Source organism: Eufriesea mexicana, unplaced genomic scaffold, assembly GCF_001483705.2.
Source record: "Eufriesea mexicana isolate 0111107269 unplaced genomic scaffold, ASM148370v2 scaffold5212, whole genome shotgun sequence".
NCBI classification, from domain to species: domain Eukaryota; kingdom Metazoa; phylum Arthropoda; class Insecta; order Hymenoptera; family Apidae; genus Eufriesea; species Eufriesea mexicana.
In genome coordinates this window covers 44,630-65,767 of record NW_016913161.1, presented here as the reverse complement: position 1 = coordinate 65,767, position 21,138 = coordinate 44,630, and the positions used below count along the sequence as shown (strand labels likewise).

The 21,138-nt window shown below is 26.2% G+C and overlaps 3 protein-coding genes across 3 annotated transcripts; 1 reads left to right on the top strand and 2 right to left on the bottom strand.

The window, feature by feature from the left end:
* Positions 1-1,057: 1,057 nt before the first annotated feature.
* pasha (microprocessor complex subunit partner of drosha) lies at positions 1,058-3,838 on the bottom strand. Its single transcript, XM_017906271.1, has 6 exons — positions 3,436-3,838; positions 3,064-3,147; positions 2,537-2,921; positions 2,163-2,440; positions 1,601-2,037; positions 1,058-1,390 (listed from the first exon to the last, which is right to left on the bottom strand). Exons 1-6 carry the CDS (start codon positions 3,836-3,838, stop codon positions 1,058-1,060), a joined length of 1,920 nt encoding a protein of 639 aa, XP_017761760.1.
* Positions 3,839-5,831: 1,993 nt separating this feature from the next.
* On the bottom strand, positions 5,832-11,068 carry phtf (putative homeodomain transcription factor). Its single transcript, XM_017906265.1, has 16 exons — positions 10,955-11,068; positions 10,726-10,865; positions 10,388-10,599; positions 10,108-10,294; positions 9,900-10,036; positions 9,721-9,823; positions 9,410-9,628; positions 9,051-9,115; positions 8,177-8,346; positions 7,654-7,790; positions 7,219-7,528; positions 6,839-7,067; positions 6,676-6,771; positions 6,448-6,591; positions 6,062-6,157; positions 5,832-5,981 (listed from the first exon to the last, which is right to left on the bottom strand). The coding sequence occupies exons 1-16, from the start codon at positions 10,978-10,980 to the stop codon at positions 5,832-5,834; spliced, it is 2,421 nt and encodes an 806-aa protein (XP_017761754.1). The 5' UTR covers positions 10,981-11,068.
* A 1,183-nt stretch (positions 11,069-12,251) lies between these two features.
* On the top strand, positions 12,252-14,306 carry Edem1 (ER degradation-enhancing alpha-mannosidase-like protein 2). The gene has a single exon (XM_017906255.1). It carries the CDS (start codon positions 12,252-12,254, stop codon positions 14,304-14,306), a length of 2,055 nt encoding a protein of 684 aa, XP_017761744.1.
* Positions 14,307-21,138: the final 6,832 nt, after the last annotated feature.

Genomic DNA, 21,138 nt, shown 5'->3' with positions numbered 1-21,138 from the left:
GGGAAATATTTATACATATAACATATTGTATTGTTATTAAGCAAACAAAGCATCATTTACACATAATGTATATACAAGTGAAATGTATAATTCATAGTACATAGATTATAAAAGTTAATGTCTGTATTTTCTACTGATATGTTATAATAGTAAAATAAAAAAATGAAATTCTTTTTAATAAATTTAAGGCTATATAGATTACAATATTTATAACGAGACTTTAAACTTACAAATATATTTAAATACTTGTATTATTAATTTTGTTCTTGTATTATTATATAATTGATAAAATATCATATAAAATACATAATTAAAAATTAATAATATAGAAAAAATCATATAAAAGTGCCGAAGAGAATGAAATACAAGTGTTCTATACATCATGATAATTTGTTTATATTCTATTAATTCTATCAATAAATTCATTAGGAAAATTGTAATACTTTTCGATACATTGTAACTGTTATTAATATGCAAGCTTTTTAAAAATAAATGATTACATTGTATGAATTGTTATTTGATTTTGGTAATTTTATATAAAATAATATATTTAATCAATAATCATTAATATCATTTATAGAATATTAGATTCGTATTATAGATAGAAACAATTGTGGTTTAAGAAGACAATATTGTCAAATACATTTAACAGTTTACAATGCAAGAAAACTAATGCGATTGAGGTAGTATTTTGTAATATCTCAATTCGTATTGTATGTAAAAAGATTACTTTTAAAACTCAAATTTTACGAACGGTTTTAAATTGTTTTTAATTAATATTAACATTTTAATATGCCATTAATAATTAAATTAATCAGAATAATTGAGTTTAAGGAATATAAAAATAAAAATATCGAAGTATTAAAGATAATAGTATGTATAAGGATCAGCACCATTTAAAAGCCTATATTGTATCGTATTATAATACAACGTCATGTATAAAATACATTGCGCTTATTTTTAAAACATAAAATATAAGATAAATCAAAGATGCTTTCTTTCTTACAAAACTTATAAAATAAATTAATATTTATAGGATATACAATTGACTAGTATGTTATAAGTCCACGTTGTTCAAGTTAGCTGCAGATCCAGTTGGCAAGTCTGGTGGTACAAACTTACCAATAGGTTGTATTGCCTGCCTTTGTTCTGCCAGTTTACGCATCTCTTGTCTAAGTTTGCTTAGAATAGCATGATTTGGTTGATTGACTGCAGCTTTACCTTGTAACAACGTGATTTCTTGTTCTAATTGTTTCTTTTCCTTGAAAGATTTTACACTCCGTGAGCCATAAAGCCTTAGTAAAGAACCCCAAGATTGAATATGAGGATGCATAAGCTGCAGAATGGCCTGTGCTGCTCGTTGTTTCCCATCTTTCTTATTACGACATACCTAGAATTACAAATTTTTTTAAATATATAAATTTTTGTCAAAGTACAAAAAGAAATAAAACAAAACAAGATAAATATAACATATTAATAGATTTACTTACTTTCCTCTTCTTTAAAGAAAATAAGTAAGGAACAGATAAAAGTACAAATAAAACTAGAATATTTTAGTTATATCTAACTATAATAGTTAATATATCATAATTTTACTTACAACAGTAGCTTCGTGTTTGCCAACACGCATTGTAAATTCATTGCGTTGATGCTTCAATGTGTTTACAGAGTAATTAATATGCATATCACAAAGACCATAATTACGTTGAAGACAAGTAATTAAAATAGCATGTGGTGATGGTTCGGTTGTTTTTGCGCAAAATTCTGCGACCCGTGGATCAGTGATCGATATTTCATCAAAAAATGATAAATCTGCATCAGAATTTGCTCTAGATGCCTTAATCATTCGGCTATTATTACCAGAAACTGCATCTCCACCATTATCGCCAGAAATTTTATCTCTCATTTGAGGAATTAAAATTTCAAGAGTTTTCCGAGCAGCATTAGCTTTGGCTTGTTTTTTACTACTACCAAAACCACTTCCATACTCCATATCATTTATGCAAACAACAGCAGAATATGGAGTTGCTGCATTTTCTGAAAATAATTGTTCAGTTTTGTGAATTTCTTTCTTATACTATATTATCTAAAATATTTCTACATAAATTGATACAAATATATTTAATATTATTGGTAAAAGAATTATTTTTTATTTGACTTACCCAATTCTTTAAACTTATAAGTTGGTTGTTTTTTAAGTGCATGTTGTACATATTCATGAAGTATACAAACATAACTTTTTCCTGAAGGATTCATTATCCAATGCTTTGGTGGTCTTTGTCCAGTACTATCATCTCCAGTGTTACCACCACTACTTCCTGCTAAACCAGAACTACTAACAGGAAATGTTATTAATTTTGTTCCATCAGGTAAAGTAGGTCGTTCAAGTTGTTTGCGATGTTTTTTATTTTTTGTGAATTTTCTTCTCGCTGACCATGATCTACAAGATAATTGAGTATTTTTATCCAAACGCATTAATTACTTTTATTACATTATAAGAAAATTAATATTCCTTTAGTATTAAATATATACTTACTGAAATCTCATTACTTTGATAGCTTTAAAGCGAAACAATGATTGACAATAATTCCTTAGTTGTTTACTATCTAATGAGTGAGCTGCTCGATTTTCTTGAATTGTTTCAATCTTTGCACTAGGAAGATTGCAAACTTCTGTATTTGGATCACGTTCTTTCTGCTTTTTCCTTTCTTCTTCTTCTTCATGAAGAGCTCTTTTATATTGAAGGCAAGGTATTGCACTAACAGGCACTTCATGTTTTCTCACACTACCAGGTCCAAGGAAATATGGTTTTGCAAGAGTACAAACTCTACTTTGTTTATGTAAATACAAAGGCATTCCACTATTGTGCGTCACTTGTACCCAACCTTCTGGAAGTACGTCAAAGTGATTATGCCCAATTTCTGTAAAGACAGTTATATGATTATAAATTATATTTTATATGACGTTTTATGCTTAAGTAGATTCAACTATTAAATTTATTAACATTAGCATAGTTTTACTACAATATTGAAGTTTTCTCATATTAAACATTTAAATATTTACCATCTAAGACAAGCTTTACTTTCTCTTCGTATGGTACACTATCCTTCTTGTCTTTTCTTTTGCCTTTAAATTCTTCTGGTAAACCTAATAGTAGCACATAATACTTAACTAAAAAAATACTCTGCAGCTGCATGATCTATATGAGAAGTACAAAAAGAAATAACAAGTGATCTTATCTCTTTTTTCTGGTAATTTTATTTTGGACAGGTATAAATTTTGCAAATTAAGTCCTTATAAATTTATGTTATTTCAATATGACTGATTAATGTAACTTATACTCACTATAATCTATTCAATATTTTGTATACTGTACCTCAGAAAAAACAATGAAGTTTATTGCATTAATTTTTGTTTTTTAATATTAAGATTTACCTTCTTCAAGCATGGCTTCAATTTCTTCATCAGGTACATCAGAATCCATACTTTCATTGGTATCAGAATCCATATCACAACAATTCTGATCTGGATGACGTTCTAAATCATCCAAAACATCAAACTGTCTTAAATCATCTGTAGCTGCAATGCTATCTATGTTAGATTCCATAATACAATCTTCTGTGGTAGAACCATTGTATGCATTTGTATCATCAGCAGAAACAATTTCTTCTTCCATCATATCACTACAATTACTTTTATCTGATATTCTACTTTGATTATCAGTATTTATATCCAATATATTTTGCTGATTATTTAAAACTGTTTCATTTATATTTTCATTTTGAGAAGCCATACTTGATTCAGATGTTTTTTCAGGAACTTCTTTATCAATCTCCATTATACATATAAGAAGGATCTGCTAAAATACTGTAAGATCTAATTATCAGTAACATATAAAACTTTTATTATAATGAATATTTCATGTCTTTCAATTTGTGTATCTGATTAAATATTTAATGCATTCATGTAGTAACAAGCAAATAATTTTCAATTACTTTTGCAGCAAAATTTATTATTTAAACTTAAACACAAATTCTGTATATGATAACCCGTGGATTAAATAATATCAAGCACGTTGTATGGCCACACCACTTTCACCAATGAGGCCAAAGTCCAATCAATTTGAAACCACTTTGAAAATGGCAACGAAAATTGGACATTTGCATTAGTGTTAGCAGTTTGGGGCCTATTTATATCCATGAGTACATATTGCACAAATAATACATTATATTGTCAGAATATTGTAGAACGTAGTTGACACAGTTGGTTGAATCCGAAACTAGACAGGAACAACATTGAAAAATTGAACCTGTTGCTAGTCCAAATTATACACTAATAATAAAAAAAAAAATTTGGTTCGTTAAACTAATATACAAAATGCTCCTTGTAGTAAGCTGACATAAATTACATGCAGGTTTTATATTTTTTGTCTATGTATGTTAACAAAATTTAATATTTAGAAAATACGTATAAAATATTTATAAAAACATTATATCACAAAAGCATTAATTACATTGAATATATTAAAGAATAATAAAATCCTAATTATTTAAATCTTATTTATATGAAACACATATTATGAAATACAGAAGTTTTTATTATAATAAAATTTCTAATTTCATAATTCATATACATAATTGTCTCATGGGTAAGATAATTATGTGTATAATAATTTTTCTGTACTAAAAAATTATAAACATATTTATAGTACTTGAATTTACTTTTTATATAAAAACGTTAGCAGTAAAAGATACATCACTATTAATTTTATACAACTCCATAATACCTTTATTTATGCATAACACAATATTGTATCTTTCTGAAAATTAAAAATACTAGTCCACTGATTATTTAATAAAGTTGGGTTATAATACTTTATTTTAAATATCCTCTATAAATTCAGATTTTCTTGAAATTTATAAAAAAATCTTTTATATCAGTCTTATTTAGAACACTTAATTATAAATACCTAGTTATTTAACATAAAGTTATATTCATTTTATTTAAAATTACTATTACATTTCACGTAATAACACAACACAACATGGAAACTTCTAAGTTCCAACGCTCTCTTTCGTTACAACGAAAAAGTTATTCCCACCTAATATACGTATCATGTTTAATTTAAATTATACTTTTATAATAATTTTCTCCACTTGATTATCCAAATTAAATTAAATTCATCTGAATAGAAATTGTAATTATTTTACGTTATTTTAATTATTAAAAAACTAATATATAAAAAATTCAATTTGTACAGGTATTATGTATCAATACAAGTGTAATTTAATTCCTTTATTTTATATTTTCCATTTAAAGCATTATTTGCAGAAATATTTATAGTATTATCTTTATATAATAATTAAATATCCTATATATTGTATATTGTATTTTGTATATATACAAACAATATCTAAGTTTTGCTATTAGTATAATAGTCTGCAACACATGTAAAATAATAGCTATTTTAAAACAAATTAATGTATATATTTATTTTTGACATTTTAATAAAATATTTCAGTATACTAAATTCCATATTATAAACTTATTTCTAAACTTTTATTATATTTCACTATAACAGATTAAAATAATTTGATACTTTAATTTGTTGTTATAAAACTTCTAACAATTGCAAGAAATAACAACGATACGTAATGTATATATATATTTGAAAACTAAGATATTAAAAAATGAAACTACATTTTTTAAACATTAACTCAAAACACTACTATAAAATATCTTAATATTCAATAACAAAATTGTCATTTTTGTTACTTATTTAACATCATGAGGTAGTTATATGGAAATAAATATTTAATATAATATCCTTTTTATTTGATTTTTATCTTGTGCAACTTAAGTTTAAATCCAAGTAATTCTGAAAGCACTGCTGAAAGAGCCGATAATAGTACCACTTTTGTAATTGTATATAGATAGGGATTAGCTGATAAACCAGATATTTTAAATGGACATTCAAGTTCCTGCAAAATATAAACTAATTATTTGACATAATCATTCATTTTATAAATACAATGACATATATATAAAATTTTCATACTACCTTTATCAAATCTGCTGCTAATTTTAATACATTATTTGCTACCATAAGTTCTTCTTTTTTGTGTGGTTTTTGCTCTATTTGTAAATATAAATTAATCTAAAAGACAAAATCATATCAAATACTTTGACTTAAAAGGTATGAATGGTGTTTATATACCATACGTTGCTCAGAAAATGATCTATAGTGGAATTAGTCACATTTTAATAATTTTATATTTATTAATACAAACATAAAAATTGAGACACACATTTTTTTCCTTATTTGTCAAAATTTTTACTAATATCATAATCAGCGTTTCTACAGGCGTTCCCTTGCCCTCACAAATCTTCCGAGTAATGTATAGTATACCATAATATAAAGCACAAAGTTTATTCTATTACATATACCTGTTCAGTTATTAAGGCTGAAAGATTTCTATATTTCTTATTAATTTTTGTGCCTAATGTCATAAAACGTAATATAAATATTCCAAGAGAAAAACTCCAAAACAATGCTTCAACGTTATATCGAGAATGTAAACTTTCAAGATCCTATGATGTCATAAATATTAACATTATGCTTATAGATTGCTTTAATGGTGTTATAACATTTTTTACATTTTTTTTTTTTTTTACCTTAATTAACTCCAAGCATACAAATGATAACAATAATAAGGTAACAACGAATACTGCTGATACTATTACGTCTACGGAACGTTGCGGTCCTCTTCTCTATAACAAATAGTATCTTTAAAATCTAGTATTATTTATTAAAAAGGTTTATTATGTAAGCTTTTACCTTCAAATAAGACCTAACGCTTAACCACAATTTTATATTGCGCACTTTATTTAATCGAAAATGTGGTAAATCAGATTTTCTAGCACGCCTTGACGATGTTAAATGTGAAAATAATTTTGCATATAAGAGTCTTTGTTTATAAGTACGTTCTGCAACTGCTAATAAAAAAAATAATAAAGAAGATAATATAAGTCTTTCAAATGTTGATATAAGCACTACTATACGTTCCCTGAAATCAATGATAGCATAGTCATTAATTCTTCAAATAAATATTTATAATAAATATATATTTCCAATAATAATATATTTTATTACTATAAAGTATAGTTGGTTTTATTATACATTTATTAATTATGTAATGATTTATACTGTGTATTTACCAAATCGTTGTACCAAATGCCAAATCTATAACTTTTGATAAGATATCGCTATATGTTTCTAGATTAACATAAGTTAAATCATTTGGTATTAAGGAACTGGTTACATTGCTATTACTATCCATTCCAACATGATCACTCAATCGTTTAATAGATGGTATTAAAGATAATACCACACTAAGCATTAGGCCTCCATAAAAATAATTCATACTCTCAGGCATTGATTCTACTCTAGCAATAATAGCTGAACTGATGTCCATTACCGATAGTTCAGCCTTTTTTATATCACGTCGTGTCCATATAGTACACGAAACTAAAATATAACGAATTTTTAATTACCTATTTTAAATTAAATCATCAATTACAATCTAAATTATATTTTAAATAATCCTTAAATATTAAGTTCTACCCATATTTTTATAATATAATGTACATTACCACGATCATATGAAGCACAGTTAGAACTAAGCATTATGGAGGGTGGTAATTCAAATTCCCATGAAAAAGGATGTTCAACAAATTCTCCATAATTTTTATTATTTTCACTATGTAGATCAGATTCTTCAAGTTCTGAACTGTAAAAAATTCCAGTTTTAAGGAACTAATTTAATATAAAGATATAATGAACATATTTATATATACACGAAAATTTATAAGTTAAAACTCATTACCTCATCTTTATTCATTTTTTTTTTTTTTACTAAATAATAACTAAAATAAAACTTAATAACTTAATATTTTGTAAAGCTTCTAAGCTCTAAATTTTTGAACAGCAGTATATATAATCACAACTAATATACTTTGTGCTAATAAGACAAATGGTACTATGTGCTACTTTTATTTATCAGAATATGAGTGAGAAGACTATTTTCATTGCATATAATTTTAATTTATCTAAAATTAATTAAAAAAAATTTTTAATGATAAAAGATTGACTTCATAACAGTATTTAAGCATTCACCTGTAGCTACATTCATCACTATTTGTTGTTACACCCATCCATTCTGTAGCAGATGTTGTAGCCTCTGTTAAATGATTTGTTACAGTTTCTTCACATTCTCCTTCTTCTTCACTTTCACATTGCTGTCGTCCTTCTCTTGATCCTATTCCCATTAGACAATGATCTTTATCCTTTAAATAACAGTTAAAAATTTTAATATGTTTGCATTTTACTAAAAATTAATTACATTTATGAAACATACTACTATTTAGTGAGTAATGACATAATTTTTAGTAAAGTTACTTTAGGTCCTAAATATATGAAAGAAATAATAATAATAATAAAATATATTATAGGCAAATTTTTAAAATTAATAATGAATGAATATTCGAAAATATTTTACAATGCATTTACAATAATTTGTAGTATAATTATTCTCTAAATATCACATTTTCTTTACCAAATACTTGTCCCCTGATACCACAAAAATAACTCACAAATTTTACAGGCATAATTAAAAATTTTTTGCATATTATACAGAAACTATAAAGGCTCAAATATTAATTATTTGGAAAAATAAAAAAATTATTTACCCATGAGGATATTATTTAAATATTTGTACATTAATAAGATCTATTTCAAAATTATACATTTATCATATAATTATTTAAATAAATATATAATATATAACAAAATATATGTATTAGAATATAATATAATTTCATATTTGTCATGTTAAATATGAATTACAATTAACATCATAATATCATTGTATGAATTTTGTTTTTAATATGATATTATGTAAATAATTAAATCTATATTATCAGATGATATAATAATTAATTAATAATAAAAAGTAAATTGTAGAAGTTACAAACAAAACAAGTGTACTTACCACTTTACTAGATGTTTCTGGTTCACTATTTGAAGAATTATCTTGTGGCTTTAACAATTCAGGTGCTGCGTGGAAAGTGGAAGACAATAATTTTAGCTAATGAGCCATTTTACCTTTCCAACAAAGATTAAAGCGTGTTAGCAGTTCAAAACGAGTAATAAATTATTAATGACTAGTAAAGAAAATATAATTTTAAATAAAAAGTATATGTATTTAAATAAATCGTTATAAAAAATCGGATAAATAAGTATACTTTTAAGTAATAAAAACATTATTCTAAGCAGAAAATATTGCATTTTACATGATATATTATATATTAATGTGCTATGTAAAATATAATAAAATGTGTCAAATCAAACCTGAAAATTTTGGTTGCAAGACTTGTTGATTAGTAGAATCTTCTAACCAAAGAATTTGTTCCTCATTATTCTTAGGTAATCCATCCCTCTTTTGTTTAAGTTTCTCCATTGTTGCTCGTACTGCACTTTTATCATTATCACTGGATACATTTCCATTCAAACTTTCAAATCCATCATCATCTTGATGTACATTTTTTATATTTTGATCTGGAACTTCATCTATAACAGAGAGAAATATACTTTGCATTTAAACAAAAACATGTAACTAATAATAAGACAGAAAGTTTTAGTACAGTATATAATATATTAACTTGATTGAATATGCCTAACTGATGCCTCATTTATAGGTAAAGGATGATTCACAGTCACATTTATTGATTCATTATCATGAGATGCTTGAGTAGACACAAATTCCTATAAAAATAAACTATTATGTATAACAATTTTTTAAAGTCAATTTTATATACTTTATATAATGGATAATATTCACCTGTGACCTACTAACAGTCAAAGAATTTTCAATTATGACTTTTTTAGCAAATCGTACAGAAGTTAATACCTCATCACTTACAGTACTAGCTTTTTCAGATGCTGTATCCTGAGATGATTTTGAATCTTCATGTAAACCTACAAAATGTATAGTAAATACAAATTAAAACACAAATCAACGTAATTATACAAAATGGTAAAAAACTTACATAAGTTTTGTCTTGTCCTTGCTTTACCCATTCGACATCTAGTATGTCGTAAACGTTTAACCATTTTTTGTTTATTTTGTCCATCACTCACTGTTGTTCCAGAATGAGTTGATACAATATCAGAATGAACAATGCATAATGTCAGCATCATAATAACAGGTATTAATATTTCTGATGTTGACATAATCTGAAAATATATATTTTATCATATCATTATATAGATAAATACACACAACCTATATACATATATAGGTTTGTAATACTAGAAAATATTTCATACATCACTTTCATTGTCCTTCACCATTTGACAAAAATATATACATATATTTATCAATTGCAAACTATATAATAATAAAAATAAAGTAAAAATTGCTAAACTAGTTTGTTGTATCCACCACTCCCTATATAAGGGAAGAAGTAATAAACGCTGAAGTGCCAAGTAAGCTACTGTTGATAATCCATGCTTTGGCTTGGCTTTTGGGAACGAAGAACCTGTATTATAATATTAGATTAAATCATTGTAAAATAGAATATTAAATACTTATAATAATAAATATTATAAAATTAAATAATTTAATACAAATAAACTTTAATTATAATTTTTTAATTTTTTATTACCTCGTACAAGATCTACATCAATAAGTTCTGTTTTTAGTTTTGCAGTTCTCATGGGAACATATGTAAACCCTCCAAGAATATGTTGTTCCATAGTTTTTTCCCATTGTTGTTTATCATAAGTACCAATTTTTTTCTGATACCTTAAATATTAAAATTACGTACTGTCTTACATTTGTAATCAATTATATAATTTTAACTAAACTATGGTAATAAAATACAAATATTTTACCAATAAACAAGTTCATTCAGTTTCATTTTTGTCGATCGCTATGGTAGTTGTACAGAATGACTGTTAATTTTTAATCTTAACCAATAATCGACAATATTTGAACGAACGGAAGATAGTTTTCCGTATACTTTTATTAGTAAGTTTAAAGAAAATATTGCTCCCATAATATATAATAAACGTTATTTACAAGTAATGTTTTTAATCAAAATATTCGAACAGATGAGAAACATAAAATATGGAAATTCACAATACATTCAACAATTTTACCCCATTGCCTAAAAACAAAATGTTCAAAAGGTTCCTAGCAATAATTTTAACAAACGAATAGGAAAATTATTTTCAGTTGATTTTAATTTATAAACGTTTACCAATAAACTCTTATATGAAAAAATAATTATGTATTTAATACTTTTCGTACTAAGTTTATTCACTATTCCAAACTGTCATACAATTTATGCTATATTTCTTTTTCAACAACATTACGAAATACAATGGAACTATCAATCTTATAACAATATGCAAGGAACAATAACTCTCATTGGTTACCGAATTTAAGAATTTTTATTTTCTTTGGAACAATTTTAAAGATCATTTTTTGAAATAATTTATCTAAACTTGGTATTCTTTTATATCCTTAAAATTTGGACAAAAAAATTAAACACTAATTATTTCAAAAATATAATAACAATTTAATGACAGAAAATTCAAATATTTTAAAAAGTGCTTAATTTAATTCATTTTATAATATGATTAAAATTAAATTTAAAATTATTATTATTTTATAACATTATTATCATGTATGTAAAATACGTAAATATTTTTCATATTAAACAATTACTTTTAAGTAATAGCATTTTTTTTAATATGATCGATATATGGAAATAAAGAGTTAACAAGGAATGAAAAGATAATAAAAATTATCTTAACAATATTAAAAGTATCAAAAATAAAATATTGTATGTATTAAATGTAAAATACTTTACAATTCCCTTATTTTGTTTGTATACATTTATGTACTTTTACTGTTATGTAAATTCGCATTTGTGATATACGTATAAGTATTCCTTAATAATCAAGATATGATTCCGTACTATAGGGCATATTCCAGAGAAAGTCAAAATACAATGATCAGAAATAAATTACATATTAGTTCGAGGCAGATGCCACTTTACAAAATTTTTGACAGCATTGTTAACTAATGTTACGATTAAAGAAAAATCATTTTACTTTACACATGCATTTATATTACGATTAATCCAATTTCAATTAATCAAAAAATATAAAAATTTACGAAATGATGTCTAAAATATTTTTTTTTCGTATATGGTTATGTTTTGGCCTTTTATCTTGGGTAAATGGAATACGTGAGTACGAGAAGAAAGATTTGATCGCTTTAAGAGAGGAAGTACGTTCTATGTTTGATCATGCTTATTCAAGTTATTTAACGTATGCTTATCCGTACGATGAATTGCGATCATTAAGTTGTGATGGATTTGATACATGGGGTAGTTTTTCATTAACACTTATCGATGCTTTGGATACCCTCGCTATAATGGGTAATTTCTCTGAATTTCGACGTGTGGCAGAAATTATAAGTGCTAGAGCAAATTTTGAAGCCAATATTAATGTATCTGTATTTGAAACAAATATAAGGGTAGTTGGAGGATTACTTAGTGCCCACCTCCTGTCACGTAAAGCAGGCATTAATTTGGAACCTGGATGGCCTTGTAATGGTCCATTATTGCATCTTGCAGAAGATATGGCAAAACGTTTAATAGGAATGCCATATGGTACTGTTAATTTAAAATATGGAGTACCTGAAGGTGAAACAAGTATTACATGTACTGCTGGGATAGGTACATTTTTATTAGAATTTGGAACTTTGTCTAGATTAACTGGAGACCCATTGTATGAAGAAGTAGCTATGAATGCTATTAAAGCATTACATTATTATAAGTCAAATATTGGATTAGTCGGTAACCATGTAGATGTATTAACGGGTCATTGGACAGCTCAGGATTCTGGAATTGGTGCAGGTGTTGATTCTTATTTTGAGTATTTAGCAAAAGGTACTTTGTTATTTCAAGATCCAGTATTAGCAACAATTTTTCATGAGCATAAAGCTGCTATTGAAAAATATATTCGTCGAGAAGATTGGCACTTATGGGTTTCTATGACAAAAGGTCAAGTAACCTTGCCGGTATTTCAGTCTTTAGATGCTTATTGGCCTGGAGTACTGAGTTTGTTTGGTGAAATTGGAGATGCTATGAAATCATTACACAATTATCATCATGTTTGGAAACAATTTGGATTCACTCCAGAATTTTACAATATACCACAAGCTGAAGCAGGTACTAACAGAGAAGGATATCCATTACGACCTGAACTTATAGAATCAGTTATGTATTTGTATAGAGCAACTGGAGATCCTTATTTGATTCAAGTAGGAGTGGATATATTAAGAAGTTTACAACATAGTGCGAAAACCACATGTGGGTATGCAACTATCAATGATGTTAGGGACCACCGAAAGGCTGATAGAATGGAGTCCTTCTTTTTGGCAGAGACAACTAAATATCTTTATCTTCTTTTTGATCCTGATAATTTTATTCACAATTCTGGTCAAAAAGGAGAAATTATTGAAACACAATGGGGTCAATGTATTGTAGATGCAGGAGGATATATTTTTAATACAGAAGCACATCCTATAGATCCTGGAGCATTATACTGTTGTCATAGAAGTCAGAATTTATTCTCAGATGGAAAAGCAATATTATGGAAACTTCTTCCTATAAATAATAAAAAAGAAACTACAGATCATAGTACATTGCATACAAAAGATATTAAAGATAAAAACGATGATAAACAATCAATTAAAATTATAAAATTATCTGAAATGAGGCATTCTTTTGTAAATGATATAGAAAATAATATTAATAGGAACTCAATTAATCCTTTATCACCTATAAATAATAAAGCAGGTGAAACTATGACAGTAGAAGAAGAGAATGAAATGAACATAAACAATCCAGAACTTGAATCTTTAAAAATACAAGTTGCAGCACCTCCCGCAGGAATTTATAAAGTTGATGACAGTGAAAATATTGATACTTATGAAACCTATACTACTTCTGATGGGCATTATTCTACTCCTACTATAGAAAATAATACAGAATCGTTTATTAAACAAAGTAATAGAAAAGCAAGGTTTGAACCCCAAATACTACTTGAAAGCATTAGGAAAAAAAATTTGTATCCAACAAATAATTCTGCAAAATTAAATTATCAGCTTTTATCTTGTCAATCACAATCATTCCTACAACGTATATCGATTATAGGAGAATTTTTTTAATATTATTTTATACAAATTCAATGTTATCTTAACATGTGTATTTGTGTATATATATATAAGTATTAAGAATAAGTATATATATGTATTAATATGTTTTTCTGATTTAAAGAGTAATTTTATTTTACTTCAATAGTAGTTGTACTTGATATTAATTTATTATAACTGGTAATAATATAATAAATATGTTTATATTGCTCCAAATATATATTTATGTATATATATTTACTCTTTTTGCTAACTTTAATTTTAGATATTAATGTGTTTAAATTATTTCTGTTATTTATAGTTGTAAATAAAATTATAAACTAGTGACTAATTATTTAGAATGGTTTCATTAGTTTCAATGATTTTTAAATATGTATAAAAATCAATATTTTGAATAATTTTTATGTATATATAACAGGCATTCGACTTTAAGTTTAGAGATATTTATGGAAATATATTATTATTATATACCACATTTCTAAGATTTGATATATATATGTATATAGGTTTGGACTAATTTTGGGTTATTTTCAATTTCAGTTAGAATAAGTGTAAATAATAATAAAGTTACACAATATCATTGAAACAGTTTTTGTTAATTTAATAAGCAATATGTGAATATGTGATAGAGATTAATTAAGGGAATGACTTTCGTCATGTATGGATAGTTCAAGATTACTGGAATTGAGTTATTTAAACTGTATAATTACCTACGATATGAAGTATTAAAAATATTTTATAGCCGAATGTTATTGCATAACATAAATAAATATTAAACTTTTAACTAAATATAAATATTAAAACTCAACAATAAAATAATTTTATTTGAAAATTAAGTTTGTTTAGTAACATGAATTTATAAATAATTAAATATTTTTTTCTCGCTCCTAAATTTATTTGAAATATTTTTATGTTTATTTATTTCGAATTCCTTTTTTTCACATATGCATATAACTTAATGAAATCTAGTATTATAGAGATATAAAGTTGGCTAGTCGTCGACAAAGGGAACAGCAAAGGGACAATTATCGATGTATTGATTCTTCACTGGTTTTAATGATTTTTAAATATGTTACAAATGATAATATTTTGTGCAACTTTTTCGTATACACATGTCTTAGAAATTATATTTATTATTCCGAGATATTAATAAAATGCGATAATTATCTATATTAGAAAAAAGAAATGCATTCTTTCCAGAAGATATAAAATAATAGTTAACTATGTCAATGTTACCGATCTTACTCTTATTTTGTCTTACTATTCTGTCTTACTCTATTTTTATGTTTTTTCTGTATTCTTTATCGTTTTAGCAAATAATGGCAATGCGCGTAAATAGAAATCTTATTAGATATTATGTTACAGTCAATCAGATAGGCTTACCACCTTTTCATTCTTACACGATACTTAATAATTTTAGTTAATTTATATCTTAGTCATGATATTTATTAAGTATACATGTAATATTTTGTATATAGTATATAGTGTAGTATCTTTTTTTTGTAGCTTTAGTAATTATTAAATTCCTTACTAGGTTAAATAAAAAATAGAGTATTACATAAACATATTACCCGCGCAATCAAATAAATATACGTATAGCAAATCCCTATTTTCTAGGACAAGTAATGGAATCCCCTATTTCTCCTATTGATCCCCTTTTGGTCCCCTCTTGAACCATTCTTGGTTTACTCTTGGCCCCCTCTTGGTCTACTACTTCCGTCGCTACTATAAATACGGGACTGAAGACCCGACTGCGTTATTAGTATTTTATGAAACCAAAGTACTGTTCTTTAAAGAGCTTCATTAATAATTATTAATCATCCAGATAACAAGGTAAGTAAATTGATTGAAAGTTTACTTTAACTCGATGTGGCAAGTGAAGAGGGAGAGTTGGAAAAAATAATGCGCTTTTGCTACTCTTTTATAACAAACAAAATTTGAAAAAAATTACAGTATGCACGAACCTACAGAATACGATACTGTATAGCAAATTTTTGTCAGGTAAAAAGGATATTTATGTAAAAATTAAAGGATAGTAGAAAGTACGCTCGGCGACTCATTTTTAAACTTTGATGAATAATTATAATTATTCAGAAGTACAAATAATTATAATTATGGATATTGTGAAATCCAGTAAACTCCCATCTAACATTTAAAATGAGAATGAAACTTCTAATGTTTTTGCTTTTCGTGTAACACTTCACTTTAGCTAAAACTCATGCGTTTCTAGAAAACTCACATTTTTTGAAAAGTGAGAGTGGTAGAGCAATTTCGATTACAGATTCGTATTCAGGGAAGTAAACTCTACGAAAATCACCTAGTGGATATTACAGATTAGAGCAAAAGTTAAAATTTATTGGACAGTATATACGATCAAATTGTGCTTCTATCGTAAGCAAATTTGTATGTTTAGCTAGTGATCATTAGAAGATTAAAACTATACACGCACACCCAAACAGTTTTATGTCAGCTAGACAACTTTAGAAAAATTCCTTAAAAATACCTTAAATAATAATAAATGTGTTTTGTTTGTTTTCACCGGATTTTCCTAGCAAAGGGTGGTAAAGTTGATTGTATAGTATTAATTTACATTTACATAAGGAATTAATTTATTTTCAATTTTACCGTGATTGCGAAAATATCTCACGAATAGCACTAACATCGATTGCTTTTCTTTTTATAGATGGATAAAAAAGCTACTGACAACAGAACGAAGCAATGCAATCCAACACATGCTCCGACTGGGCCCGGCCATACAGCTGGCTATCATGGATCGGGGACTAAACCGGACCTTGACAACCACGGGAACCAATTAAATCCCAATAATCCGAAATGCGCAAAGAATAACTTGTCTGGTTGTACAATTACACTTTAAAAGAAAATGTACCTGATTGATATAATAAATATGCATTAATAAAATATGTTTTGCTCGATTTATTGATATTTTACATTTTTCGTTTAAAGCAGTGAATTGACTATATTTCTTTTTTTGTTCTTTCTTATTATGTGAATTTTCAATTAAATATATATTTATCATATTTTACATAAATTAAAGTAAGAATATGAACGGATAGCGTATAATAATTGTATAGTGATATTTAATGTGTTACTTTCATTGCGGTTGGTTGTTTAATCCAAAATCCCCATGTAGCGAATTGCTCTCCATTTTGTTCTTTGTTCGAACCTCGAAATACTTTTATTTTAACGCGAGGTATTTCGTCTGAAAGTAAAAAATGTCGTTATGTACCAAAAGTTAGATTATGATAAAATTTCAGTTAATCATATTTTACATTTACTAGTAGATAGATTGAAATTATTTAAGAATGTCATTGCTCCATTATGGTATACGTGTAATGTCTAAATACAAGTGCCAGTATTGAGAAATAATATAAACGGCAGGTAGCGGTATGAAATAGGAAATACAAACAAAAAATTAATTAATTAATATTAATCCTAAATGTATCACGTAAATGACCATAAAGTTTGAGTACATTTTGTATCATCTCGTTGTTATGTCTTGAATTTATTCTTCGTTTACCTAATTCTCTTTCTACCGGCTATTCCTGCCCTTGTTCCTATGCAATGTACGTAGCACGTAACTATTACCACGATTTTTGAGACACCTCCGACTGCGTGATAAAGAATATTCTGAAGAAAAATTCATCAGTTTCTACTTAATTACAAACTGTAATGTACAAAATATGGAAAACTATTTATATAAATGACATCGTGTATTTTTGATTTCGTAGAATTGTTGCCGACGAAAAAAACGAATTCAATGATCTACTATAATCTAATCTACTATATATCTAATCTACTATAATTTTTAGATGAATTTGATTTCAGAAATATAGATTCGATATTTGTGAGGATTTGAAAACTTCTCTCTGTTTAACGGTCTGACGTTAAAATACAAATTATATTGCTGTTTTTTTCATAACGGCGATGTAAATGATATAAAATATATATTTTTAAAAAGATAATAACATTTTTAATCTTACCGACTTCCATAGCATCCCCTTTTATGAATCTCCCTCTCGTATCATTGGTTGTATTTACACAAATTATTACAGTAAAGAAACAAAATAAGCTGGCAATGCTCTGGAAGGAAGAGAACACTTTTATTTCTATCAAAGAAAAGAGGAAAAGAGAAACTTCAACGTTATTAATCTTAACAATATGAGACTTACCAATAATTTCATTGCGATAGGTGCAAATACAATGGTGCTTCCAAGTAAAACGAACTCTTTATGTAGTGATAAAGAGTATTTGGAGCATAACCGAATCAGATCTTCATGGTTTTCAGATACTTTCTGATATAGAGAAAGTTATCTTTTTTTACAGATGAGAGTGAAAACGTAAGCATAATGTCAATGTATATACTTATATACAGAAATGTATTAATTCTACAATATTTTTAGGACATATTGTGGAATATTTTATTTAAAACGTTATATTTGTATAAATTCAGATATTGCATTTAAGTGAACGTTCGTATAAAAATTTGAACCTTTATAATTTTCAATAAAGTTCTAATAAAAATATTACAAGATCAAAATCTTAGAATTAAGGATTGGATAAAAGGAAATGGCCAACGTGTGAAATTTTGATAATGTATTTTGTGATTCACAAAATACATCCACCGTTATTTAAAAATTCTATACTATATTGGAGAAAATTCATATTTGTTTAAAATAATTTTTTATTTTTTATAACTTATTTATTTTCGCAGATAGTAACTGAAGTACAGATAGATAGCAGCTGAAAACGTCTACCATTGTGGAATTTTAAATGATAAATAATGTTTGCAGATGAAACTAAACTATTACCCAACTTCTTCCTAAATAATGCCTATATTTTATTCAGAAGTAACCCGAATGAAAGAATATTGAATTTACCCATTAGATCTATAAGATGGTATATGTATCTCCTCGATAAATTTGCCACAAAATTCTTGCGCTTTCATGAAAAATGTCTGTAATTCTGTTATAATTAATAAAAAGAAATGTTAAGTAACAAATAATCTAGTTATCCTTGAACGAGTGTAAATAATTATTCTGTACTAAAACTTAAACAAATGGATAAATAATCATATTTGTCATGTCTATTTATTATATGAATTCTATTGTTCCTTATTCGATGTTTCAGAAATATTTTGCACTATTCGATAAAAAAGGAAGGAATAAAAATCTGGATTATTTCATACCAAATATATTGTTTGATTGTTTGCCTTTGATATCTCAAATTTTAATTTTATGTATCTTTATTACATTTCCTTTACAAAGAAAAATTGAAAATTGTAATGAACGAAATGTCTGTTCAGATGTAGTTTCATACCAAAATGTTATCACTTGTTTTATCATCTTAACAGTACTTTTCATTAATTTTTATCAATTATCAATTGTTATGAATTTTTCCAACCTTCCAATTATCTAATATTCTTTTAATATGATCTAGGATTACAAATTTTCCAATCTAAAAGATAGTTGTACACAGAAGAGTTAAAAATAAAAATAATTTTGATTAATAAAATTTTTTTGTCAAAAAGAAAAAGCGCTTTTATTTTAATTTAAAAACGAGCATTTCATACATTACAATCCAATATCTTTTCATATAGTATTAAATTGTTTCTTAGATCGAGACGAACTTAAAGAATTTCAATATGTATTTAAAGCAATAGGTATACCATTGTATTACAGGGGTTCGAGTTTCACGAGATAAAGAACCTACAACGCCAAAAAACGATATAATTCCTGCAATACATATACACACATAAGTATACACGTCGATTATTTAGCGATTGCAAGATGTTTATTCAGACAATATAAATAAACTAGTGTCATTCTTAATTTTCTCATTACAATTTTTCTTGGAAACGGCGTTGCTTGTAAAAATGAAAATTGTTCGTTGAAAAAGAGTTCGATACATAATTATATTAAAATATGTATAGCTTTGTTTAACAGATAATTTCACATTGAAAGAATCATGATCGTAAAGAAGAATAATAATTATCCAAATCTTTTTCCAATTTTACCCTTTCAATTAGATACTTTCTTCTGCAATCATTTTAATTACAATCCCATGCACAACATTCTGATTAATTTTATCTAATATCTATTTCTTCTTTTTTTCTTTTTGGTCGACAATTATAATCAAAGCTGTTATACGTCTCAAAATTAAAGATCAATACTATATATACGATTCTGATTTGTTTTTTAAATAACAAGGCAATATCATGTTTAATTTATCAATTTTCTACATTGATGATGTCAAAGAAGAGAACGATTCTTTGAAAAAGGATGAATCTAGTTAAAGTGATCTGCAGGTGATTTTACTTACACATTAAATTTGACCATAGCCTTAATAATTAACGCTTAACTTCTATAACTCTCAATATAACGTTTAATATCATTGACAAAGATTTCCTTCGATCAATAGATCGTGTTACATTAATTATTATCATCTTGGAAGACATCACTGGAAGACTCGTTTCATATATATTATAGTATCTCATTTAACCCTTTAATTGTAGCGTGCTCCACCTGCAAGATATTAGACTGTGATCATTATTGAACGAGAGCAAATAATGTGCGTCATGAATCTAAAAATTTAAACGCACAAAATATTCTCTTTTAAGAATACAATGCAAATTAAATACATATAAGGAAAGTTCAATTGGTAACAAAATACACAAGGAATAAAGTAGTAAATGTATTATAAGAAACAAATTATGTTTAGTATATATCGATGGATCCATGAGAGTGTATATATACGCCTTTAGCAATCAAAGGGTTAAATGACATATATCTCTAACTGCGAGATGTTATACTCGCTTATACTTTGTTTT

Excerpts from the sequence above, each read along its gene's own strand:
- phtf (XM_017906265.1), bottom strand. The coding sequence starts at position 10,980 with ATGAAACTGAATGAACTTGTTTATTG. Across the intron at positions 9,824-9,899 it reads TGACTGTTAGTAGGTCACAG|GAATTTGTGTCTACTCAAGC; the intron begins GTGAATATTATC and ends TTATTTTTATAG. Across the intron at positions 6,158-6,447 it reads CAGCCTTAATAACTGAACAG|ATTAATTTATATTTACAAAT; the intron begins GTATATGTAATA and ends TTTGTCTTTTAG.
- Edem1 (XM_017906255.1), top strand. The coding sequence starts at position 12,252 with ATGTCTAAAATATTTTTTTTTCGTATATGGTTATGTTTTGGCCTTTTA.
- pasha (XM_017906271.1), bottom strand. The coding sequence starts at position 3,838 with ATGGAGATTGATAAAGAAGTTCCTGAAAAAACATCTGAATCAAGTATG. Across the intron at positions 2,038-2,162 it reads TTATAAGTTTAAAGAATTGG|AAAATGCAGCAACTCCATAT; the intron begins GTAAGTCAAATA and ends AATTATTTTCAG. Across the intron at positions 1,391-1,600 it reads GCAAACACGAAGCTACTGTT|GTATGTCGTAATAAGAAAGA; the intron begins GTAAGTAAAATT and ends TTGTAATTCTAG.